The sequence below is a fragment of the Silurus meridionalis genome, chromosome 16 (assembly GCF_014805685.1).
Source record: "Silurus meridionalis isolate SWU-2019-XX chromosome 16, ASM1480568v1, whole genome shotgun sequence".
Classification (NCBI taxonomy): domain Eukaryota; kingdom Metazoa; phylum Chordata; class Actinopteri; order Siluriformes; family Siluridae; genus Silurus; species Silurus meridionalis.
Genome location: NC_060899.1, coordinates 4,720,727 through 4,746,455, shown reverse-complemented (window position 1 = coordinate 4,746,455; position 25,729 = coordinate 4,720,727). Strand labels below are relative to the sequence as shown.

General features: G+C 41.6%; 1 protein-coding gene and 2 non-coding genes across 8 annotated transcripts in view; all 3 read left to right on the top strand.

The window, feature by feature from the left end:
- The window catches only part of LOC124398906 (ankyrin repeat and SAM domain-containing protein 1A), a 57,914-nt gene extending 34,656 nt beyond the window's left edge, over positions 1–23,258 (top strand). For 2 of the 6 annotated variants that reach the window (XM_046869410.1, XM_046869414.1), the window contains 18 exons: positions 246–320; positions 1,567–1,675; positions 1,835–1,878; positions 2,469–2,559; positions 7,464–7,858; positions 9,751–9,804; positions 11,083–11,152; positions 12,621–12,730; positions 12,929–13,027; positions 13,864–14,004; positions 15,729–15,836; positions 15,948–16,094; positions 16,184–16,321; positions 17,450–17,521; positions 17,658–17,744; positions 17,839–17,976; positions 18,091–18,276; positions 19,871–20,461. In XM_046869410.1, the coding sequence (XP_046725366.1) occupies positions 246–320; positions 1,567–1,675; positions 1,835–1,878; positions 2,469–2,559; positions 7,464–7,858; positions 9,751–9,804; positions 11,083–11,152; positions 12,621–12,730; positions 12,929–13,027; positions 13,864–14,004; positions 15,729–15,836; positions 15,948–16,094; positions 16,184–16,321; positions 17,450–17,521; positions 17,658–17,744; positions 17,839–17,976; positions 18,091–18,276; positions 19,871–19,960 (2,154 nt within the window). In that variant the 3' untranslated portion in view covers positions 19,961–20,461. Of the gene's footprint in view, positions 1–245; positions 321–1,566; positions 1,676–1,834; positions 1,879–2,468; positions 2,560–7,463; positions 7,859–9,750; positions 9,805–11,082; positions 11,153–12,620; positions 12,731–12,928; positions 13,028–13,863; positions 14,005–15,728; positions 15,837–15,947; positions 16,095–16,183; positions 16,322–17,449; positions 17,522–17,657; positions 17,745–17,838; positions 17,977–18,090; positions 18,277–19,870; positions 20,462–21,632 lie in introns of those variants that run through there. The other 4 variants (XM_046869416.1, XM_046869413.1, XM_046869412.1 and 1 more) reach the window with 3 other exon arrangements.
- Positions 23,259–23,567: 309 nt separating this feature from the next.
- On the top strand, positions 23,568–23,708 carry LOC124399367. The gene has a single exon (XR_006928223.1). It is a non-coding gene; the product is annotated as a U4 spliceosomal RNA (small nuclear RNA).
- Positions 23,709–25,588: 1,880 nt separating this feature from the next.
- LOC124399365 lies at positions 25,589–25,729 on the top strand. The gene has a single exon (XR_006928222.1). It is a non-coding gene; the product is annotated as a U4 spliceosomal RNA (small nuclear RNA).

The following is a 25,729-nucleotide window of genomic DNA, read 5'->3' as shown; positions in this document are numbered from 1 at the left end:
AGTTCTGTCACTATGAAGGCCTGTAACAAGTTAGCTATGGGAACATTTATCAAATGGAAACATATGGGTTTTTTTATGATGTTAATGGTTACGTGACCGTATGCTCTGTGAAACATTTTTACCTTAGCACTATAATGTGCTGTACAGTCTTTAGTGTACAGTTCATTAATATGTGTGTGTGTGTGTGTGTGTGTGTGTGTGTGTGTGTGTGTGTGTGTGTGTGTGTGTGTGTGTGTGTTTTGCAGTCGTTTGTGAAAGACCGGCCTCCACCTCCGTCCCACTCTGGAGGAACAGCGCATGAGGAAGAGCTCAGTTCCGAGGTAAACAAGGTTTTTATTTATTTATTTATTTGTTTTTTTTTGTTTTTCCCCCCAACATCCTCCGTTTAATGCGTTAAAACGTGCCAATCACACGCAGTCACTGAGATGCACACGGCTTGAAGAATGGCAAAATCGATGCACACGTGGAAAGAGAAGCAGGTAGATGGATAGAAAAAATGTATTAAAGGTAAAATCGTGTTTTTTGTTAGTCACGTTATAGTGTTTTGTGGTTGGGTCTGGAGGAGTCTAATAAGGTATGGTGGGGTCTAATGAGATCTGGTGGAGTCTTCTGGGGTTTATTGAGCTATGGTGGGGTCTTGTGAGGTCTGGTGGGGTCAGGGAGGTTTGATAAGGTCTAGTAGGGTCTAATGAGGTCCAGGTGTGGTCTAGTGAGCTTTGGTGTTGTCTAATGGGATTTAGTGAGATCTAGTGTGTTTAGGGAGGTTTAGTAAGGTCTAGTGGGGTCTAATTAGATCAGCGGGGTCTGGGTGGCTTTAGTGAGATTCGGTGGGGTCTACTGTGGTCTAATGCAGTGGTCCCCAACCCCCCCAGCCGTGGACCGGCACCGGTCCGTGGATCAATTGGTACCGGGCCGCACAGAAAGAATACATAACTTACATTCTTTCCGTTTTATTTATTATCTGATTCTGAACGATGTTTTATTTTGGAAAATTACCAGATTCTCTCCGCCACATCTGTCTATGACTCACTCTTGATGCATGTCATGATGGTTCCCTCGGTCACCCCCCAAGCTAGCAAAATGAAGAAACACCTCCACAGTGGATTCACGTTTATTATTATATATAGAAAATACCATTTTTTTTGCTGGTCGTATCGTTTTATTTTCTTGTATTTATTTGCGACACCTTAAAGGCTGGTCCATGAAAATAGTGGTTATAGCCAAAGAAATTCCAAACACACTCACTAGTTCTGTGCTTCAAGAGATTCAAGTTGTGCTTTAGTTTTTTTTAACCTGTCTACTGGAAGTGCAGTATGCATATCCCCCACACACACACACACCGTTTTTTCTTTTTTTTAATGTAGGTTTCTCTCCATGTCTCTGCGAATCTCACTGTTTTTTTTCCTTCTCTCCTTCCATCTCACTTTCTGTATTTTCTCTGTCTTTCTTTGTGTATCTCTCTCTCCCTTTCTCTATCCCACCTCTCTCTTTGTGTCTGTTTCTCTTCTCTCCCCCCCACCACTGCTCTCTCTCTCTCTCTCGCTCTCCCCTTCTTTCCCTCTGTAGGCGGTCTACACCAGCAGTAGTTTGGATGAGAGAGTGGAAGATGACGAGGATCATACATACGAAACTCTGCACACAGCACAGACCAAACACTCCATTGACACACAAACGGGTAACACACACACACACACACACACACACACACACACAGCTTGAAGCGTGACTCCCTCTGTGCTTTGGCTTGGTTTTCCTCTGTGAGGAAGGTTTGTGTACTGTGTTTGTTTTTTCCGCTTTTAGATTTTGATGTTTGTCATTATTTTTTTCTCTCTAGATAAGGATTCTTCGGCCAAGTCTTCCAACAATTTCTTACCTCAGGTAACACAAAACTAAAACGTTCCTGTGTGTGTGTGTTTGGTGATTGGTATTTAACTTTTACAAAAAAGAACTGACTTTGTGCTTTTAAATAAAAATAATTCGGGTCAGTTAAGTTAATTTTGTTGTTCAGGGGATAAAGTAATGATTAATGCTTATGTGTAAGCATCGGGAGTAGTGTATAGGGGATAGAGTGAGGGTTAGGATTAGGGTTTAAGGGTTGGTGTTGGGGTTTAGACTCAAGGTTATGGTTTAAGGGTTGGTGTTGGGGTTTAGATTCGAGGGTATGGTTTAAGGGTTGGTGTTGGGGTTTAGATTCGACGGTATAGTTTAAGGGTTGGTGTTGGGGTTTAGACTCGAGGTTATGGTTTAAGGGTTGGTGTTGGGGTTTAGATTAGGTGCAGGGTTTAGGGGTTGGTGTTTTTAGTTTAGATCGGGGGTAGGTTTTAGAGTTGGGGTTCATCTGACATTGTGGTTAATGGTAGGAGCGGGTAGCATTATGTAGCTCTATTATGGAATGTATGTATGTTACATTTGTATCATTTCCGTGTTTGTCTGTAAAAAAAAAAATCTCTGTTTTTATGTTGAATCAGTGGAAGAGCACCACACCCGCTGACGTTCGACCTCCAGGCTCAAACTCACATACATTGAAGGCTTCTGGCAGCACTCTTCCATCTTCTGGAGGTAAGTGTGTGTGTGTGTGTTTGTGGCAACACTTGTGTGCGTGTGTGTCAGCTGAGTGGCTGGCCACTGACTGCATAACTTCAAATGACTTTAAACACACCCATATGCTTTTAAAGATGCACACACACATAGAAAATAAACAAAAATCAGAATAAAAAAGGGCCATGTACACACTCTACAGCAAGAACTCTGTGTGTGTGTGTGTGTGTGTGTGTGTATTTGTGGCAACACTTGTGTGTGTGTGTGTGTGTGTGTGTGTCAGCTGAGTGGCTGGCCACCGACTGCATAACTTCATATGTTTTTGTGTGTGTGTGTGTGTGTGTCTAAGTTAGAGGTACAGTAGGTGTGCTTTCTTAATGTGAATAGTTCAGTCTCACAGGACACATTAGTACAGCCCTCCACCTCCTCCTGTCACTAAACTAACAACTGTATCTCTCTCACACACACACACACACACACACACACACACACACACACACACACACACAAACACTTCACGATCCCTCTATCCCAAATGCCTGACAGGCTGCACATACTGTATCAGCTGTAATAGCACTCTGCAGCTGCCCCGCACACACACACACACACACACACACACACACACACACACACGCGGAGAGAGAGAGAGGGAGAGAGAGAGAGAGAGCAGGGTGTTAACCAAATGCAAATGTCTGGAGAGTGTTTTACAGTACAACCTCGCCATTTTCCTGACTGAGACTCGAAGGAACAGGAGTGTGTGTGTGTGTGTGTGTGTTTACAGGTGTGTATTATATCTACCTTCATGATTTATTATATACAATTGAATGTTTTACCCAATCATGCATGTTTTTTTCTCCAATTTTGTGGCTGTGTCCCTAACCGCATACTACATTATAAGGCAGCTTATTGTAGCTATAAGAAACTCCAGTGGTAGGTGCACTATATAGTATGTAGTTTGAGACACAGGCATATGTAGGCAAGTAATCTTTGCACTAGATTTTTTAGTTTACACAACTTTCTTTTTAATTTTTCAAAGTAATTTATTGATTTATTAATTGATTTATTGATTGATTCGGAGCACAGCTTCTGACTATATATATTTTTTTAAGTACTTGGTTTCTTAATAGATCTGAAAATCTGTGTTTTGAGCATGCTTTTTTGGCTTTGTTTGGCTTTGTTGGCTCGCACAACGCCTGCACCATTAAGATATGCTTCACATGGTTTGAAGTGGAAGATCTCCTTCTATAGAGCTCTGACCTCAATTCTATTGAACACCTTTGGGATGAATGCGAGTGCTGACTGCACCCCAGGCCTCCTCACCTCACCTCCATCATCAGTACATTATTTTACTAACACCCTTGTGGCTAAATTATCACAATAGTTTATTATTATAGCGCTTTTCACAATGGACATTGTCTTAAAGCAGCATTAAGGAATATAAGACTTAAATAACTAAAATTTAAATAAGTGAATTCCCAGTGAGCAAGCCTGGGGCAGGAAAAAACTCTCTGTGGTGGTATGTGGAAGAAACCTTGAGAGAAACCAGACTCAAAGGAGCACCCATCCTCATTTGGGTGACACCAGGAGTGTGATTATAAATCCTAAAAGCCACAATACAAACACCAGAGAAAGAGAAACTGGAGTGTGTGGTAATGAGTAATGTCCTTTCTACAGTATAATACAATCAGATGGAATTGTGGAACCAGCAGCTCCTGAGCGTTAAGCATTAGCTTAACATCTGGGTTTATTTCAACACCAATTAAATCTCATCAAACACGCTCCAAAATCTAGTGGATCACCTTCCCAGAAGAGTGGAGGTCATTACAACAGCAAATGGGGACTTTATGTAGAATAAGATGTCCAAAAATCAAAGACCAGTCTTATTGTCAGGTGTAAACTAACCTTCGAACTTTGTCCATATATTGTATCACAGTACCTCTGTAAAGCACTATACACATAGAATAAAATTAATTGAACAGACTATGTGGATATATAGAATGAACCAGCTCTGTTATGGATTTCTCAAACTGGGGGTCTTGTATAAGAGAACATTAGGAACGAGCCTTTGCCCCAGAGTTGATGAGCGCCCCCTTACTGCAGCGCTCAGAATGCAGCGTGTACTTGCGGCGTGCAATACATTTCAGCCTGACACATTTTCGAAAGCAACAACATATAAAACCTACCTCGTGTTGTTGAAGTGTATGTTTGGGCTCTGAGTGCTGCCAAAGTATGCGAGTTGACAAGTCTTTTGCTTACAGTGCACTGGAGCTCTGCCCACGTCTTAAATGACTAATATACAAGCGGGCAGCAGGACAGGGGTTTGAAATGGTGTTTTGTACATGTTCAGTCTCCACAGGAAGGCAGCAACAGTGGAGTGATGCTTGTGTTTGGTTAGTGACATCACTAAATAAGCTCCAGTGGATTTGAACCCTTTACACTATATGGAAGTGGATAAAATATTTGACTTCTGGTCGGAAAATCGTGAATTCAAATCCCGGCACCTACAATCAGCCACCATCGGGGGCCCTTGAGCAAGGCCCTTGGCTTTTCAACTGCTTGGTTGTATAAAATGTAATGTAAATCACTCTGGATTATGGTGTCTGCCAAATGTTTTGTCATATGTACAAATGTCAGTGACAGTTCCTTCGAATAAAAGCTTAAGTAAAGCTACAGGCAAAATACACCAAATATTAAAAGAAAAAAATGCCAATAATGAGGCACAAGTTATAACGTATAATCGTATGTGTCATCTTCTTTCGGCTGTACGTATATATACACACATCTTTTCATACGAGTCGTAAGTTTATCGTGAACGTAATTTTTAAATATCACCGTTCACATTTAGTCCCCATTTACTGTTATGGTAACCTCCACTCTTCTGAGATGTTGTTCTACTTAATTTTGGAGTGTTCTTGTGGAGATTTGTGCTCGAGTGATAGTAAATTCAGGTAGGGACGTAGGTGTGGTGAGGAGCCCTGCGCATGTAGTCAGCAATCCAATGCATCCCAAAGTTCGATCGCAGTGCGCGCTAGTCATGTGCTGTTTATCATTTTTTACATTTATTGAGCAGCTACACACCAGATAAAACCCAGTGTAATGACCTAAACTCTGTGTGTGTGCACGTATTGGTGTGGGGGGTTTGGGTGGACCCCGGTCTGCATGACTTCATACAACTCTAAACACACCCACACACTTTTCCCTTTTACACACTTACACACATTCAGAGACTCTGTGGCTGCATCCCAAATCGCATTCGATAATTTTAAACGCAGCTAAATGATTTTCCTGCATGTCCGCAGTACTAATTTTGCTGAAATTATTCGGGACACAGCCACGTTCCCGAATGCGTGCGTTTCAGTCGCATACATTTCCGCACTGGGTAGTAGGTCAAGATGTTAGAATTTCCAGGTTTTATCACACTGCTATGGTAACAAGGAATGTTGTGAATCTCAAGGTTTAGCCCTCCTATACTAAGCAGTATGTACTTGTTTTAGTGTGTTGCAGTTCAGTTTGGGATGTAGCCCATGAGCAGTTGGAGCAATTCCATGGCATTGCGTGATTGGCCGGTGCCTTTTTTGTTTTTGTTTTTTGACGTCAACTCGCTCCTTCTCTTGAGGACGTTGGCAGAGTGTTGAGCTTGTCGCGCATTCTCTATCATTGTATTGTTACACAGAACACAACTTGTGTCTGTCGCTTAAGGACGGAGGTTAGAGGTTGATTCTGACATCACTGCCTGTTACCAAACACCGTGACCTTCTCACACACTCTGTGCACACACTTACACACACACATGCTTCTCTTCCACTTCTCTTGCAGCATGTGTTATGGCTCTCTGCCTGGCTGCCTGGTGTGTGTCTGAGGTACCGAGCTGAGTTAGAGTTACGTGTGTGTGTGTGTGTGTGTGTGTGTGTTAACCGTGAAGAATGGCTCCTCAAGGATAGTGCTCCACATAAGGTGAGAGAAAGAAAGAAAAAAAGCAAAAAAAAAAAATTGGCTGTTTGGGGTTCTTTCCAATGCAGTGTGTGTCTGTGTGTGTGTCTGTGTGTGTGTCTGTGTGTGTGTCTGTGTGTGTGTGTGTCTGTGTGTGTGTCTGTGTGTGTGTCTGTGTGTGTGTGTGTGTGTGTGTGTGTGTGTGTGTGTGTGGGACGAACCATGTTGACTTTGATCTTCAGCCTTTTAAAGTTGTCTAGCTTGTTAGAAAAGAAAGACTTGGATAAGAAAGAAGGACAAAGAGGGAGAAAGTGGGAAAAAGAGAACGGGAGAGAAAGCTTTGAATTGAACAAGAGGGAATAAAAAAATAAGATATACACTTTGACGGTGAGCTACAGAACGAGAGAGCCAAGGAAAGACTAGGGGGAGACAGAGACTATAATGGATTGAGTGAGGTTAAACAGACAGAGGGTTTAGTCAGCAAGAAAGACAAACAGAGAAATGCAGTGATGCTACAGAGACATCGAATGAGAACGAGGGAGGGGCGGTAGAAAGAGAGACCGTTGAATTCTGTTTAATAGAATGTGACACAGATGGATTCATAGGAAAAGTTGAGGAACGAGGGAGACTTAACAGGAAGAGAAAGAGAGAGATGCATTGAGAGACAGACAGATGTGGTGTCTGAGAGAAACATAGTTCTCACACTAGAAGAATGTCAGCTGCGTCCAGCTGTCTGTCTGTCTCTCTCTCTCTCTCTCTCTCTCTCTCTCTCTCTCTCTCTGTTTCCCCTGTTCCAATATGCAGACAATAGCAGATCTGTTCCACAGAGATGTGGGTGGATTCCTGTTAGCTAGAGAAGATATCACACTTTGTAACATTCTCTCTCTCCTTTTCTCTCCATCACTGTTTGTCCATCTGTCCCTTTCTCTGTCCCCTTCTCTGTCTCTATTTCTCTCTCTTCACCCACCCATCTATTCTCCTCATCTCTATAACAGAAAGTTCAGTCGTGCCCGAGCAGTTCACTGGTCTTCTTTACGGATCCTCTCCAGTTGTCGACACACGGGAAGAAGCGGAGCCCTCGCGGTTGCCCTCTGGTCCCGCGGCCCCTGCGAGCCCACCCCCGGTTTCTATGGCAACCGTCCGAGCGGACCCAGACCCGAAGGCTATCTACGCTACTGTGAACAAAGAGCCCCGTGACTCGCCGATCCGGAACCGGCCCGGAGACCTGAAGCTCTCTCGCAGCCTGTCCAAATCGGACTCGGACCTGCTTTCGACTCCGCCCACTGAAGAGGAGGTGGGCCTTAGCGGCCGCAGCGAATCTGTGTCCAACTGCAGCGCGGCCAAGAGGAGGATGGAGAAAACGCCGTCGTTCACGTCCGAGTGGGACGAGGTAAGAAGAGTACGAAGAGGGTGCAAATATGGACAGTGATGGATAGCATTAAATAAAATTGCCTTTTAATTGAATGAAAGGGGTGCGGCCTTTGCCTCATTCATGCCTCAGTGATGGAGGTGTGGCCTGGTGTGTCAGTCTCAAAGAAGGTGTGGCCTTAGAGAAGGAGATTTGGCCTTGGCCTCTGTGTCAATGAAGGAGGTGTGGCCTTGGCCTCAGTGAAGTAAAGGAGGTGTGGCCTTGGCTTTAGTGTCAGTGAAGATGCCTTGGTGTCAATCACAGCGACTCCAAAAGGAGGTGTGGCCTCAGTCACAGCAAAGGAGGTGTGGCTTCTCTCTGTCTACAAGTGTGTATCCTGTTGGTCAAGACTGGCTTTGAGTGACAGTGTACCCATACACTGTGTGTGTGTGTGTGTGTGTGTGTGTGTGAGGGAGGGAGGGAGTTAGACAAAGCTGGCTTATGCTAATTCAACTCTTTTGTTTAAGGAAAGAAGGGAGGACTCAAACCCATACACACACACACACACACACACACACACACATATGGATGTGCAGAGGCTGACATTCAGGGTGTCAAAACTCAAGCGTGTTCCCATCGTCCACTCTCCTGCTTCCTCACACCCTACACCCTTTTAATGGCTGCTGTCAGATCTGCGTTTGTAAGTATCTCTTTCACTGAAACTAAATTCTCTTGTAGTATGTCGTTTGGGAGAAGCCACACACACTCACAGGCTGACGTGGTTCTTGGGAAAGTCTTGATGGATGCTAAAGGATTAGCTAGCTCACTAGCACTTTTCACTTACCCACAGTGTTCTCTAATGCGGTTTGGGATTCATCCTCTGAGTTTGCATTAGACTAGACAGAGTGCATATTCCAGTCTGTCCTTCACTGAGGCTGTTTAGCAGGTGATTTGGGATGGACACACACACACACACACACACACACACACACACACACACACCAGTAGTAGTTTGTTCGATGGTCTACTGTTTATTACCTGTAACGCGCACTGTCAAACAACATACCAAAGCACAGCATTGTATCAAGGGGTTCATATTTTTCATGACTTTGGAAATGTACATGCACATGTAGGGTTGTACCGATTGTTGGACATGTGGTTTGGGACCCAAACTCAAATGATGAGTTGGATCGAGACACAAGCTGAAGTTTGAATTTGTTTGTAGATGTTGCTTTGTATTCATTTTGTGTGCATGTGTGTGTGCGTGTTGCAGAGAGAAAGAAAGTGTGGGAGTAAATGCCTCTTGATTTCTCCTTTGTTTCCAGAAGCTGGCACACACACTCATTTTCTGCCCGTGTCTGCTGGAGGCTCTCACTCTCGCTGTCTCACACACACACACACACACACCACATGGCTACTCTTCAGCTGTTGACCTGTGACTCTTGCTTGACCTTTGACCTCCTGATTGTTTGAGCTTGATCACCATGGCGGCAGTCAGTAGGAGAGCGTTCCTCCTCTCGGTCTGTCTCGCATAAAGGACAAGTGTTACATCTTTGACCTGCTTCTTTCCTCCTTCTTTGGCTTCGCTTCATCTGTTCCTTCACCCTTTCTCTCTAAACTTGTCTTCCAGTCTTTTTTTTTCTCTGCCCATACTGCATTTGGTTTATCACTTCATTGGCCTTGTTTATTTTGTCATTTTCCCTTCTTCCTTCCTTCCTTCCTTTCTTTTTTTCTTCCTTCCTACATAAATACATACATTTTTTACTTCAGTTCTTCTTTCAGCAATCCTATTTTTACATTTTTCTTTACTTCCATTTAATTTTCTTTCCCTCCCCCCACTTCCTTCTATACAGTTGCTTTTTACATTTTTTTCTTTTTTTAAGCTTTCCTATTTCGTTCCTTTGTGGTTTGTGTGAAAGTTGATTTTGTCCCAGCAGAGACAGAGGCGGTATTCGTCCGAATGGCGGAGACACTCATCCACGCGCAACGTAAGATTGTCTCCTCCATTGCCCTCCTGTCTCACTACACTGCTGTCTCTCTCTACCAGCCTCTGTATTCAGATCATATTGCTTGCAGCATGGACGGGTGAAGGGCAGATGTTTCTCAGTAGGTGTGAATATTCAGACCTGGTGCTGAATATTATCAAACATGTCATCAGACATCACTTTCTGGTTTCATCACTTCCTGTTCAAATTCTAAAGGCCAGCTTGTTTCCTTCAGTTGGTTCAGCTGCTTATGAATAATCATGATGTGCTGATGATATGCAGAGTTTGAGACGTTTATTCAGAGCTCTTCTGATTCAGCTGTCGTGTGAGCGTTAAACACGCATTCATCTCACATCGTCCTCCATCACGGTGACCTTCAGGACAGAGAGCCAAGAGCTCTGAGCTCCACCAAACATCGTCAATAAATCTTTATCATCCTTGTAGAGGAGTGAAAAGCATCAATCTGTCTGAGAGTGTCTGTCTGTCTTTCCTTTTTTTGTGTCTGTCTTTCTATAAATCTTGCATCTCTCTATACATACAGCAGCAGTTCTGTTTGCCATCTGTCTGCCTTCTGTCTGTCTGTCTGTCTGTCTGTCTGTCTGTCTGTCTGTCTGTCTGTCTTATTCTTTTATTCTCTCTTAATTTTCTTTTTTGTATGCTTTTTCATATATCTGTTTGTCATATTCTTTATTATTTCTCACTTTTTCCCCCTGTACTATAATTTATAATCTCTCTCTGTCCGTCCACCAGCACTTTGACTATATCTCTGTCTGTATGTTTGCTCTCTGGATCTCTATCTATTAATTCCTTTATCCGTCTGTCTGATTGTCTGTGTTTAAATAATATTATCTATTACAGTTTCTCTCTCCGTCACACTGTTTCTCCCTGAGACATCCTGTCTCTTTATCCCTTTAACGCTGGAATAAACCATTTTAGATCTACAGGGGGAGGATGTGTGGTATTGTCTGATTCTGTCTCTTAAACTGAAATGGCTTTCCTCTGAGCGGTGGGTATCTCCTGCTGTGATGCGTTAGCATGTGGGCTTCAGCATGTGACTAAAACTGTGAAAAGATGAATGATTAGAAAAGAGCTCCTTCTATAATTTTTTCATTTTTATTTCCCTGATTTCAGCTGCTGAAGGTGTATTCCCTTCTCATTCTCATTCGCCAGTCGGATCACATCCTCGCTCTCGGGTCTTGTCTGCATCAGCGCTGAGTCTCATTCTGTTAAATAAGCCTCCGATCTGATGTTATTTCTGTCGTCTGCTACTCTCCGTTTCAGATCGAGAAGATCATGACGCTCATCGGAGCGGGAATCGACATCCCTAAAGAGCAAGAGAGCGGCTTAACAGGTACAACCTTCTAATGTTATTGCTCGACTTTCTCACCTCCTACAAACAAGGTCATTAATGCTCATATCTCTGCATGGAAGCCTAAAAGGGTGTGGTATGAAGATGTAGATATACAGACAAGAGCATCACTTAAAAGGAGAACCCCAAAGACTAGGGATGTGCATCTGAATAACCGAGGCTTATGCATAGCTAATAATATGATAACGATGAATATGAAGCAGCTACTGATGTGATGCGATACGATTCACCCCCATTACGATGCAGTGCGATCCAATTTCGAATTTGATTCAACACGATGCAATGAAAAAAAAAATTACTGTGCAATTCAATATAGTATAGATTAATTTTTATTTCTGTGGTTCAGACAAACAGCAAATCATCAGTTTACTTAAAAGACTTCTGACGCATGACTCTTTTACAAACAGACCTTTGTAGTGCAAGACAACTAAATAAAACCAAATATTCTTTTCCTTTTCTGTCTCCAGGAAAATGCAGCTCTACCTCTGCCATGTTAATCTGTATTCTATGTGACTCTCAGGACACGCCTCGGTCTCCGTAGTGTTGTGATATTGGTCACTTACTAAATAATAATAGTATAGGTCATCTACTAATAATTATATATAAATAAATTGATGCAAATATGTTAAAATTGTCGCTTTTTTTAATAGCATACCTTGGTTAACTTTAAATGCCGATGCACTGATGCGACTCAGTAAATCTTTGATTGAATGATTTAACCTTTTATTCAATTATTTATCGATGCACTGGGGAATTGGCCTAAGCATATGTAATAATTTTTTATATATAACACCCTGCAGATTGCAAAAATTAATAAAATGGAATTAAAATAAAAATGTAAATTTTAGTTCTTGCTCTGAGGCCTGGTACCAGATGATTTACTGCCTCCTGTTTTATAGGACTAGGCCAATCATACTTGCCAATAACCGATTAATCAACTGATTAAATAGATACTGTTTTATAGGACTAGGCCAATCGTACTTGCCAATAACCGATTAATCAACCGATTAAATATACTGGATACTGGATAAAAAAAACCCCACAAACTAGTAAAATAGTACTAAAATTTATTACAAACACAAAAAATAAATCATGAAAATGTGCAAAATGAAATAAATGAATATATCAATTGAATTAATAAATATAATTATATAGATAATGAATTATAAATAATAAATATAATAAAGCGCTCACCGTGCAGCACGCATTCTCGCATGTAAAAACAAACAGCATGTGGTGTCAGTGATTCGCCTCTAGAGGCCGCTCCTGTTATGACAGCTGACCCGAAGCCAGAAAAACTATCGGTATGGATTTTTGCCGATAGCTGAACTCCAATTACAACACGGTTTTTATATAAGGGAAGTGAAGGAAAGGAACAGGAATGGAAGGGAAGGAAGGAAGATAGGAATTTACACAGCAGGTAATCTTCTTTCTCGCTTTTATCCACAAGGGCTGGGAATGATCTCTGATCAGTCGGTGGGTGACTGGCTGGAGCGCGTGGGCCTGCCACAGTATGAGAGTAAACTGCTGTTAAATGGCTTTGATGATCTGAGTTTCATGGTGAGAGAAACACAAATTATTTTATGCATTTTATGGCATTTTGAACATTGAGCAGAATGAATACTTTATCATCGTGGAGGAAATAAAAGGCCTTCTAGTGTCATAACTAGGAACAACTAATATGATTTGGGCAGGGAATTTGGATTGGTTTCGTCTTGCAATCGATGTCGTGAAAAACAAAACTGTGTGCACTTCTAGGGGAGCAATGTGATGGAGGAGCAGGATCTGAAAGAGATCGGGATCACAGATGCGACTCAAAGGAAGAGACTGCTGGAAGCTGCTCGCACACTGCCTAAGGTCTTTTTTCTTCACACACGCACGCACACGTACATGTACAAGCTTAAAGAAGCACAATATTGAGACAGCGTTCAGGGTGTACAGATGTACAGACAAAAGAGGACACGATTATCTCCGTTACCGAGGCCGATGTGATTGGACAATTTTTATTACAAATAAAAATAAATATAAAAGAGGTGAAATTAAAACCTTCAACTCAACACACATTTATGACATCCTTTCTTTACTCAGATATTTTAAAAAAACTTTTTTTTCTTAATCACTAAACATTTGTTTTACTGATGCGCCAAGGCTGAAATTAATCACAATGACGCACAAATCCGGCAAATAAAACCGTCCCTGTGGAAACATAAAGTTTCGGTGTTTTGGATTTAAAACACCATAATTACTTTAAAACATTTACAAGAATATTTTGTCTTCATGCTCTATGTTGAGTTAATAAACATTTGCATAAAGCATCCATATTTATGTCCATCCCTATGTTGATTAGAGTAATAAAAACTTGAAAAGTATTAATTTAAGGTACATTTAGAACAGATAGAAATGTGCGCTTGATTAATCACGTTAACTCATGAAAATCATGCGATTAAATATTTTAATCGATTGACAGCCCTATTGATGCACCAATGCGAGTCATAAATCTTACAATTCCTACCATACATACAACCATTCACATGCTTATTTACACCCTGGCTCATGTTTTTGGGAAGTAGGATGAAACTGGAGAACACTAAGGAGATTGGGGTACATGGTGCTTGTTATGCAATTGCATATAGTTTATGACCTAAGATTCTCTGTGTGTGTGTGTGTGTGTGTGTGTGTGTGTGTGTGTTTAGGTTAGAAGCTGTGAGGGTAGTCTTTCTCTCTCTTCTTGGTTGGACTCGTTGGGTCTGAGTGAATATCTGCACAACTTCCTGCAAAGCGGATACAACACGATCGAGTCTGTGAGGAACCTGTGGGAGCTTGAAATAGTCAATGTGAGTATGCTCCCACACACATACTGCATATGTACATTCATATACCCTATTTGCTCAAAGGTTTCCTGATCAAAAGATGTCCACCCCCACTCTTCTGGGAAGATGTTCCATCAGATTTTAGAGTGTGCCTGTGGAGATTTGTGTTCATTCATCCACAACATGGCCATGGACAAATATTGATGCTTTATGCAAATGTATGTTTATTATTAGTGAAACCAAACTCAACATAGAGCATGAAGACAAAATATACTTGTAAATGTTTTAAATAAAGTAAATTTATGCACATACGTTGAAAGTTCGAATTGCATTGAATGTATATATGTGTGTGTATATATAGATAGATAGATAGATAGATAGATAGATAGATAGATAGATAGATAGATAGATAGACAGATATAGATAGATATATATAATGATGGCACAAGTAATTACAGTGGAACCCGGTTATCTCGCCCTCGGTTACCTCGACAACCCTATTAAGTCGACGTTTTTGAAGTGGAACCGCCAAATTCTCGCTTTTTCTAAGCATTTTTTATCGGTTAAGTAGGGTTTTTATGTCGCCGAACCCTAATATCTCGAGCACAAGGGGGGGAAAATTTGCCATTTAACGTCGGTTATCTCGGTGCAACCGCAGAAGAACTCGCGGAAGTGGCGGAAAAATCAAGGCTTACAGCTGCTACAGGTGTTGTGTTGTATACTGGTGAATCTCTGCTGTTAGTTAGTGCTAGTGTTCGTAGTGTTAGTAGGGGCACGGCGCGGCTTTTGGAAGAAAAGAGCAGCCGTTGAGAGAGTGCCGGTGGGAAGGCACGTACCGGGATACGCATGCTCGATAACAACGACCGCCGTGAACCAACATATACCACCAATAACGGACAGTGAGAGTGTGGAAGTTTAAATAGGAGCTGGTGATGATGATAAACGAGCACCATATGTGCGCGATTGAAGCCGGGAGCTTCAGAGAAAGCGGCTGAGAAAGCACCTGCCACGCTGAAGAGGGCCAAAGGGGCGTGGCAGGTGGATTCCTGACAGATAAACATGTACTGTATGTATTTTTATAGCATGCCTTCATCAAACAAATCGCGGCAACGCTGTTGTGTAAAAAAAACCCTTCAAAAACACGTGCATCGGTTACCTCGATGCTTTTTGGCCACCCCCTAGGACATCGACATAACCGGGTTCCACTGTACTATAATTACTGGGACATGATTTCTGTAAGTGTTTTGCCCCCTAGTGGGCGAATAACATAGACCGGCTCTTTTATTATTATTTTTTTTCAGTCTAGAAAACACATTCAATTTTATTTGCTGGGTCTGTTTTTTGCACATTTTTCCAAGCCAGTCCTGTCCTTTAGGACTGCACATTATGGCCAAAAGTATGTGGACACCCGACCAGTCACACCCATCTGTGATTGTTGAACATCCCATTCCAGATTTATCTGCCCATTTTACTGTTTATATAGTCTTCATTTTTCTGGGAGGAAATTAGACTAGAGTTTGGAGCGTACCTGTTGGGGGTTAAGATATTAAATCTTAAATGAATTTTTTTGTTTGTTTATGAATATCATGAATAATAGTAACTCATTATTATTATCATTTTAGTAATTCAGTCAATCATTTTGATTATTGTTACATATTAAAGCAGAAAAACATATAGGAGAGATATTTATTTATTTATTCTGCTGTGTGTGTGTGTGTGTGTGTGTGTGTGTGTGTGTGTGTGTGTAGGTGCTGAAGATCACATTATTGGGTCACAGGAAGCGAATAATCGCATCGTTAACTGAGCGACTGTATGATGAGCCACCAGTGAAACCACCTCGACTTTCTCAGATCAGAGTAGGACACTTGCGTGTACACACACACACACACACACACACACACACACACACACACGCACATGCGTATCTACTGTCTAATTATTTTTTTTTTTTGTGTGTGTGGTGTCAGTGTCCTGATTTGATGCCTCAGGCATCATCATCGAATCTGGGTCTCCCAGACTTGTACACACGTCGTTTAATGGACCCTGCAGGGGATTCTGGGAGGACAAAGGGGGCGGAGTCAGACTACGACCTGTCAGTCAGATCAAGAGCACAGGTACGCACTGTCAATACTTTATCTTCTATATGAATAGAGGGTTGGGAAGGGGTTTGATGAATGGTTTGCTCTTTCTCTGTTTTTTTTAGGAGAGGTATGAGGATCAGCATGCAGAGTCAAGGTTAACCCTGCGGCCCCCCAGCCAGGCAGCTCCCTGTGCACCTGTGCAGAACTGGCATCACAAACCAGAGAAACTCATATTTGAGTCTTGCGGATACGAAGCAAATGTATGTCTGGCAAACCACTTGCGTGCACACACACACACACACACACACACACACACACACACACACACAAAGCGTATTTCAACTGATTATGTACACCTACTGTTTAACACTGAGTCAGACAGGCAGACAGAAATACAGGTTAGTTAGAAATACAAGTTAGACAGACATACAGAGAGCTGCTGTAACCAGATGTACAGGTGGCAGAAGGGCAGGCGGATGTTATCCGTCAGGATCTACTGCAGGATGTTTACACCCGTACTGTGATCTGTCAGGATCTACTGCAGGATGTTCACACCCGTACTGTGATCTGTCAGGATCTACTGCTGGATGTTCACACTGTGATCTGTCAGGGTCTACTGCAGGATGTTCACACTGTGATCCGTCAGGATCTACTGCAGGATGTTTACACCCGTACTGTGATCTGTCAGGATCTACTGCAGGATGTTCACACCCGTACTGTGATCTGTCAGGATTTACTGCAGGATTTTCACACTGTGATTTGTCAGGGTCTACTGCAGAATGTTCACACTGTGATCTGTCAGGATCTACTGCAGGATGTTCACACTGTGATCTGTCAGGATCTACAGCAGGATGTTCACAGCTGTAATGTGATCTGTCAGGATCTACTGCAGGATGTTCACAGCTGTAATGTGATCTGTCAGGATCTACTGCAGGATATTGACACTCTGATCTGTCAGGATCTACTACAGGATGTTCACACTGTGATCTGTCAGGATCTACTGCAGGATGTTCACACTGTGATCTGTCAGGATCTACAGCAGGACGTTCACAACCGTACTGTGATCTGTCAGGATCTACTGCAGGATGTTCACAGCTGTCAGGATCTGTCAGGATCTACTGCAGGATGTTCACAGCTGTAATGTGATCTGTCAGGATCTACTGCAGGATGTTGACACTGTGATCTGTCAGGGTCTACTGCAGGATATTCACACTGTGATCTGTCAGGATCTACTGCAGGATGTTCACTCCTGTTCTGTGATCTGTCAGGATGTACAACAGTTCTGATTGATTAAAAGCAGTATAGTACCTGGGTAGTGTGCTACTATGCGTTCTGTCTGCATAACTTTTTATTGTTTTTATTTTGTTTTGTTTTTTGCATGTGTATAGTATTTAGGGTCCATGCTCATTAAGGACCTGAGAGGAACAGAGTCTACGCAAGACGCCTGCGCTAAAATGAGAGTAAGTGTTTATGTCCCTATGAAATGTCTTCTGGGTGGGACAGATGGATGTACCTTCAAATATGCGTGTCTTTCATTTGTTTGTATACACACTGTCGCACTTATGTCTTGACGTCTGTCTGTCTCTTTCTGTGTAGAGGTCTACAGAGCAGATGAGGAAGGTTCCTTCCATCATCCTCTCCATCACATATAAAGGAGTCAAGTTCATCGATGCTGCTAATAAGGTTTTTCTTTCTCTTTCTCTACCTCTTGTGTTATCATATCTCGATCAGGACAGTCCTGACTGATTTGTGCGATTGTGATTGTGCGACTTTGTAGAATATCATAGCAGAACACGAGATCAGGAACATCTCTTGCGCGGCTCAGGATCCAGAGGATCTGTGCACATTCGCATACATCACCAAAGACCTGCAGACCGACCACCATTACTGTCATGTCTTCAGCACGGTGGATGTGGTAAGATGTGCACGCTCACACACACACACACACACACACACACACACACACACACACACACACACACACACACCCCTAGTCATAAACTCAATGAACGTGTTGTTCCCTCTTCAGAATCTGACCTATGAGATCATCCTGACTCTCGGACAAGCGTTTGAAGTGGCCTATCAGCTTGCTCTGCAGGCTCAGAGGACCAATCAGAGACAGAAACAAAGTTTGGCAGGAGGGACTGAGTCTGAGATCAACAACAAGAGTAGTAGGCCAGTGCCTAAACCACGTGGAGGGACTCAAAAGCCAGGGGTAAGTACGCCTACGTGTGACTTTCTATATATGTGGGTTTTCATAGAGGAACTATATGGTGGAGGTGGCAGGTGTTTCGCTGGTAGAAGATCATAGCAAGGTTTTTAAAACTCGTTTCTCCCAGTTTGTCACGTAAAGTAGTGATGGTCGTTCATGAACGATTTGTTTATTTTGAATGAGTCTTCAATTTGACCCAGAAGAATGAGTCAACTCAAAGAGCACGCATAAGTAAGGTTACGTACAGGAAACAGAATTAAGTAGTTTACCACTCCACTTGTTTGTTCTTTTATCATATGACTCAAACAGCCACTATGCAGTGCATTACACAGGAAACAGAATTAATTAATTAATTAAGAACCCCGATTCTTTGCTCTTTTGTCACGTGACTCCCATCTAAACTATTGAGATATATGCAGATATATATATATATATATTAGGGGTGGCACGGTTCAAAAAACCCACAGTTCGGTTCGTATCACGGTTTTAGGGTCACGGTTTTCGGTTCTGTATGGTTCTTGTTGTTATTTTTTCTTTTGATCTTCAACATTGAATTTGACTTGACTTTAAGCACATTCTTGGGACCATCTCTGAGTAAAAGCTAGGTGAGATTTTAAAACAGCAAGAGAGAAGACATTGATGATGACATGATTTTCGTTTATTGGCCAAAAAAAATAAAGTGTCGGCGAGAGGGAATATTAAACCGCGGCTCGAGTACATTCATCAGCTGACAAAATCCTTCTCACTCAATCACGCTGCACGGTTGCATATCTTTTGCTATAAATATCATATCTATGGCTGCATATTTATGGCTATTGCCCTGTCTGACTTATCACTGAGAGGCTGCTTCAATGCTGCAGACAGTAGAAGTTGTTTCCTGTTTGTGCTTATCGACACATTGGCGTGATGTCTTCTCAAATGAACTGTCATATTAGAAGTGTTGCCATTAGCATATTGAATGCATTTTGCACAATGCTTGCACACAGTCGCAGTTCTATCTACTGTTTTATTTCCGTTGTCATCGTAAGTAAAATGAAATCCAAAATGTTCCCACACACCGGATTTGAACGACGCGGGCGCATCCGCCAACTCCGGGCAGCCTTCATTATCTCCTCCACTTGCCATTTCTGCAGCACTCCTTACTCAACTTTTACTGTCTATATGTATGTTCGCGCGAAACTGTCTGAGGTGAAACTGAGCACGGGGCTACATTGCGCATGCGTTGAACCGAGACAAGCGAACCAAACGGTTCGGGTGTTTTTCCCATGTACCGTGCCACTCCTAATATCTATGTACAGGAATTATTGGAACTATAGTCAAAGTTGGTGTATGTAGACATGTTGAGGATTTGCTTATTATACCTGTAACATTTTATTTTATTTCTGATTTAAAGGAACGAAATTAACCAAATGACTCAAAGATTCGTCCAAATCACCAAAACAAATCACTAAAATGATATAGAGCTTCCCACCGCTAATGGAGAGATTAGTTTGTTCAGGAACACATGACTGTCTGAAATATGTGCCATTAATCAGTATCAGTGTGGGTGGAGTTCATTGTATCGTAGTTGTGTAACAGAAATCTGTGTGTGTTGTAGGTGGAGTCTGCAGAAGACCCTGCCTGGCTTGTGGAGCCAAAAGAGCCCAAACACACTGTTGGCACTAAGTATGAGACCCCCATCTATTAAACACCCCCCTGTACATACCCACACACATACACTCTCCCCTTTCTCTGATTCCTGGGTGCCTTCACTGTGACTGCTTCCTGTGTGTACGCGTTTCTTTGTTTTCATCTCTATTCGTGCTGTCTATGTAAAGAATCGTCTCTACACACACACACACACACACACACACACACACACACACACACACACACACACACAGCGCCCCTTAATATGTACATTCATTCATGCCTCCGTCTTCCTTTTCCGATTGACTGTCTGTCTTCTCATCTCTGGTGCTGCGCAAGCAAATGTGTAGTGGGCATCGGCCATGGCGAAGCTCTGTGGGCGGAGTCAGTCCTCCTTTCTCTTTCATCTGAACGGAAATGCAACTGCCAAACTAAAAAAACAACAACCTCGCCACCGCCAAGAACACAGACAGGAGGATTTTTTTTTCTGTTACCCAACATGAATCGAGTCCATAATGTGAGCGAGACACTTATTCAAAAAAAAAGGGTTTTGTTTAAATGATTTGTCAGACTGTTCTTCTTCATGGGGTTTTTATCCCTCACTGTGACACCATTATCATGGCTCTGTCCCATACACCGGAATCAGAATAACGAGACTTTGTTATATCAACCCATAATCCACTGTGATCACACTACTGAAAAGTTCAGATTAGTGTGTCCTGAAATAAAGGGCAGACGTATGAAGACCGGGAAACTAAGAGCTGACAAACTTCGAATTCGGTCACTCAGTAAGAGGCTTTGCAATAACAGGCATTGCATGCACTGGTTCTGTCAGATGCTGGTGTTTTGGACGGAGCCTGGGTTTGGAAAAAAAAAAATCTTGGTAGCATCAAGTCATGGCTGCACATGCAGGCTCTAAATCTGCACAAACTTAAACATATCATTTTTTCATTTTGCTGATTTATTTTTTTTTTTTTTACTTTTCCGTCTTTACTTGAGGATAAGCCTCACGTGTTAATCAGATGAGCCACATGTAGCATTTTAAACACACACGCATTTGTAAAAATCCGCACATCTTCTAGTACTGTAATGACCTCTCCCTTATACACACCCAGTCCACGTCCCCTTCAAATCACCTAATTTACATTTTCTAGGACCGCCGTGTAAACCAAAACTGAGCTCTCCTTCATACCAAACAGAAAAATAAGTCTTTACTTTTAATTGGTAGTGCCGGACATACTATTTCTGTTTTTTTTTTTTATTGCAGGTTTAATTGCTATCTGTTGTTTTCGGTCTCTGGAATAACTTTTTATCAAGTTTAAGTCACAGCATGCATCCGGAACAAACAGGGTCGAAGTCTACGCCTCAGCCAATCATTTTACAGCTTTCTGCACTTCTTTGTTAATATTTGTGACTGCTGTAGAGCTTTTCGGCTTGAAGTTGAAGCTGTGGTGTCGAATCTCGTGACATTGGGGTCGCTACTCGTTACCGTAGTAACAATGGGGGCAAATCGGTTCTGCCTTAGAAGCTTTATAATACGCTTTATTAGAAGCTTTGCATCTTTCCTTCCTTTTTTTTCCAGTAAGAACAGCAGACAGTCCTTTTTATTTTTTTTGTTTTAATGTATGTCTATTTAACCTCTGTGTGTGTGTGTGTGTGTGTGTGTGTGTGTGTGTGTGTGTGTGTGTGTGTGTGTGTGTGTGTGTGTGTGTGTGTGTGTCTTCCCATAGCTGAACATGATGCCAAACCACACAGGACCAGTAGCATGATTCTGACTGTTCACCTTACACATCACCACTTTGATATGTGTGTGTGTGTGTGTGCATGTTGTGTGTGTGCGTGCACGCGTTTCCATCCATGGTCAGACAGCATTATTACGGATCAGTGTTTCTCTCCTACACACACACACACACACGGAATAGACGGCTTAATCTCTTTCTGCTACACTGGATGATTGTCACTGTTTTCCTCCTATTCATTTCTAAGAAATCACGTGACTAGATTTAAACAGACTCCATAATTTTGGATATAACAGTGCACACGAGGGTACGACAGTCAGAGTGCACTACATCGTCACTGTGGACGTGTCCCAAACCACTTCAACCCAGCCGAGGTCCTCACGTTCCTTGTTCGGACACTAACCTGTTATTGTGACACTGTGTATTTCATTCAGACGTTGCGTGAAACGTGTTTTTTAATGACTAACCCTCGATACTGACTCTGCTCGTGCACTCTGTGTAACATTTCTCCTGCAGCCTCTCTAGTGCTCTTGGTGTAATGCGTTCAGACAGCAGGACATGATCGTATGTCTGGGCCGAGCTGAAGCTTTTACTGGACGGTTTAGCGGTACAAGTGTTTTTTTTTTCTTTTTTTTTTCCCCCTGAGTAATCCTAAGCCCCACCCACTTGTAATATATTTTTGCAGATGAAACAAGATCGGGAAACATTTCAAAAGCCGAACACGTGGCCTTTAGATGTGACGTTATAAACAATCTTGTTTTATATATAGAACTGCATCTTTCACCTACTATAATGTAATGCTGATGTGATTTGCCGTGTCCGAAGACTATGAAATAGAAGTGCGTATGTCCTCAGGTTTTTGTTCGTCTTCATATACTAGCTGGAGTATAACAATTCATCCCTTTTTTTTTTTTTTTTTTTTTTTTTTTTTTTAATACCTTTACTCCCCAGAGTTGGTACTTTTTCCTTTTCTTAAAATTTTTTTTTTTATGTACTTTAAAGCATTTAATTGTACTTTTAATTTGTATAAAGTGACACTAAAATCAGTTTGTGTGTAGATTTCAGATGTTTCGTTTTCTGGTTTTATTTAGTTTTTTTTTATCGACTCGCTGATGAACGAGTCGGACAGAATGCTGAAACGAAAACGTGTGCGAGTCTGGAGTGTATAGAAGATGCTAAACCTAGAACAGTGCGGTACTTTACACATCTAGTCTTAGTTTACAGAAAATGAAATTTATTTTAGGATTTTAAATCTGATGGGTGTTGGTACAGTGCTGAACACTGGCAGGGCAGCGCTAAAGCTAACGATGCTAACGTCGGCACTCTTTTTTTTTTTTTGGCGATTTTTATTAAAGATGTGAACAATAATAGACTGTAATCAGTGTGTATTTTGATACTTGAATATGATTCTGCTTTTATAGCTGCCTCTCTCTTTTTCTCTCTCTCGCTCTCTGTGTATATATATGTACTGTATGTATGTATGGGTCATTTTTGTTCATTTTGATTTTTTTTATTTTTCTCCAAAGCTTAGTGTATCAGGGTTTGTGTGTGTGTGATGAGAGAGAGTGAGTTCTCACTTCAGCATGAAAAAGAGCAAGTGTAAATAATCTTGGGCTTCCAGGTCTCTCGTTTCTGATTGGCTCCTTAACTCATCTTCCATATCTTGCTTAATGCAATGATTATTTATGCAAGTGTTTCCAAATGCTGTATTGGAATGGTTCATTCAGTGATCAGGGAAACTCGTGAGTTCGTGTGACTGTGTGCGTGAATGTGCGTGTGTTCGTTCAGTTGGTGTTTATCCTACTGCTATTTATGTTTTGATTGTGTTTATGTGTGGGTGGGGGGTGGGGGTGATATATAGTGTTCACCATCAGTGCGTGTATTAATCAGATGAACTCTTCTCCCGGGGTCTTTAATTTCTTCCTCAGCTTTGCGCAGTGGCAGTATCGTAGCCTATGAGGTTTATCCGAGGCGCGATTATTGCTAGTTGAAAACTTTACCCAATACCCCGCCTGGACGACTTGCAATATAGTCGGCTATGGCAATTTTTGATAGTCTCTAGTGAGACTGATATACTGGTGAAGAACAGACAAGCAACGTTTTGATAACTCTCCGCACTGTAAAACATAACGCGTAGGTTTTACAGTCAAAGTCCGGCAGCTGTGGTTGCCAGATATTTACAAACTACATTACAAAAAAAAAAAATGTGTTTTTGTTCTCGTGTTTTAACAGAAGTGTACAGAGGTTTAAGATCAGTCGGGGAAGACTACTCATTTGAAATTTAGACTCAGAATGGAAAACATTTCTGCTACCTAACTGCCACTTTAAACTGAGCTTGGATAGATACAGTAGGTGACGGTTCCGATAAACATTTACAATAAGAACTACTAAAACAGAAGAAGGCACAAGTGCTTACAGAACATAGTATATTGTTACTACTAAACACGTGGTTACAACTCAAGTCATTAACATTTCAATGTTTATAAAGTTTAAACTCGGAAACCATTTGCAAAGACCTTTGCAAAGTCTCTCGCCACTCATGATCAGAAAGGGCAGAGATTAAGGTGAAGGCTCTTGGGTTCACTAGGAGTCGCTCTTTGTTCTTCTTTTCAACAACTTTTGTGCCCTTTTCGGGATTGATGATGAAAAAACACCTTGAAAAGAAAGAAAAAACATTGAACCTCTGTAAATATTAAGTGAACCTCCTCTCCGAGGTGTCTTTACATCCCTTTGCAGGAATTCAAGCACTGACGCCAGTTCAGTAGGGTAGTGAATGTTGAAACAGTAGTAACTGCCGAACATTAGGCAAACAGCAGCGATGAAAGTAGTGATGTCATCGTTCACAATCTTGCGGTCCACTCTGAGCATGAATCGAACAGCAGCATAGCAGGAGCGTCCTGTGGATACATTTCAATTCAATGGAGACATGTACATGTAGCAAGGTAATTGTGTATTTACATATATGACTATTATACACATAGCAGTTTATTTAGTACTGCCCTGAAAAACTATCACATCATAGATTTCTACACTTTCTACAACACAAATTACTAACTCCATTTAATGAAATAACCTAGTTCAAAGGTTTAGATACCCCAAATGCTTAATACTGTATGATGTTACATGAAAGATGAACATTCTGTTTTGTCTCATTTGATTTGGGACAGTAAACAAAATCCACCAGGTCCTGAACATGCTTTGAATTTCCAGCATCCAAATATCTGACCATGACCCTCATCTTTTAACACTAATGACAATTATAAGACTCATACACAACTATTACCCCCGTCTCTCAGATGTCCACATATTTTAAAGACAAATCTTCAAGTGATACAGTCAGTGGTAGAAAGGGGCTAAATATGCAGAACATGTCAAAAAGCAAATAACGTGCAAGAACTGGGTTCATTTGTATGAGTTTTAAGTTTCAGATTAAACAAGACACTTGTGAACAATAATCACAGAACCCAGAAATGCTCATGATTTATCTAATATCGTACAGTATTTAGTTTCTAGTGTATCTAAACTTTTGAACTATAACTATTTTTGTAAACTGAGTTATTAGTCTGTGTTGTGGAAAATGTGTAAAAACTTATTGTTGGAAATTGGTACAGTTGGAAATGGTGTTTAGGTCTCCCTGTTCTACGGTCTCTCGTTTCTGATTGGCTCCTTAATTCATCTTCCATATCTTGCTTAATGCAATGATTATTTATGCAAGTGTTTCCAAATGCTGTATTGGAATGGTTCATTCAGTGATCAGGGAAACTCGTGAGTTCGTGTGACTGTGTGCGTGAATGTGCGTGTGTTCGTTCAGTTGGTGTTTATCCTACTGCTATTTATGTTTTGATTGTGTTTATGTGTGGGTGGGGGGGGGGTGATATATAGTGTTCACCATCAGTGCGTGTATTAATCAGCTGAACTCTTCTCCCGGGGTCTTTAATTTCTTCCTCAGCTTTGCGCAGTGGCAGTATCGTAGCCTATGAGGTTTATCCGAGGCGCGATTATTGCTAGTTGAAAACTTTACCCAATACCCCGCCTGGACGACTTGCAATATAGTCGGCTATGGCAATTTTTGATAGTCTCTAGTGAGA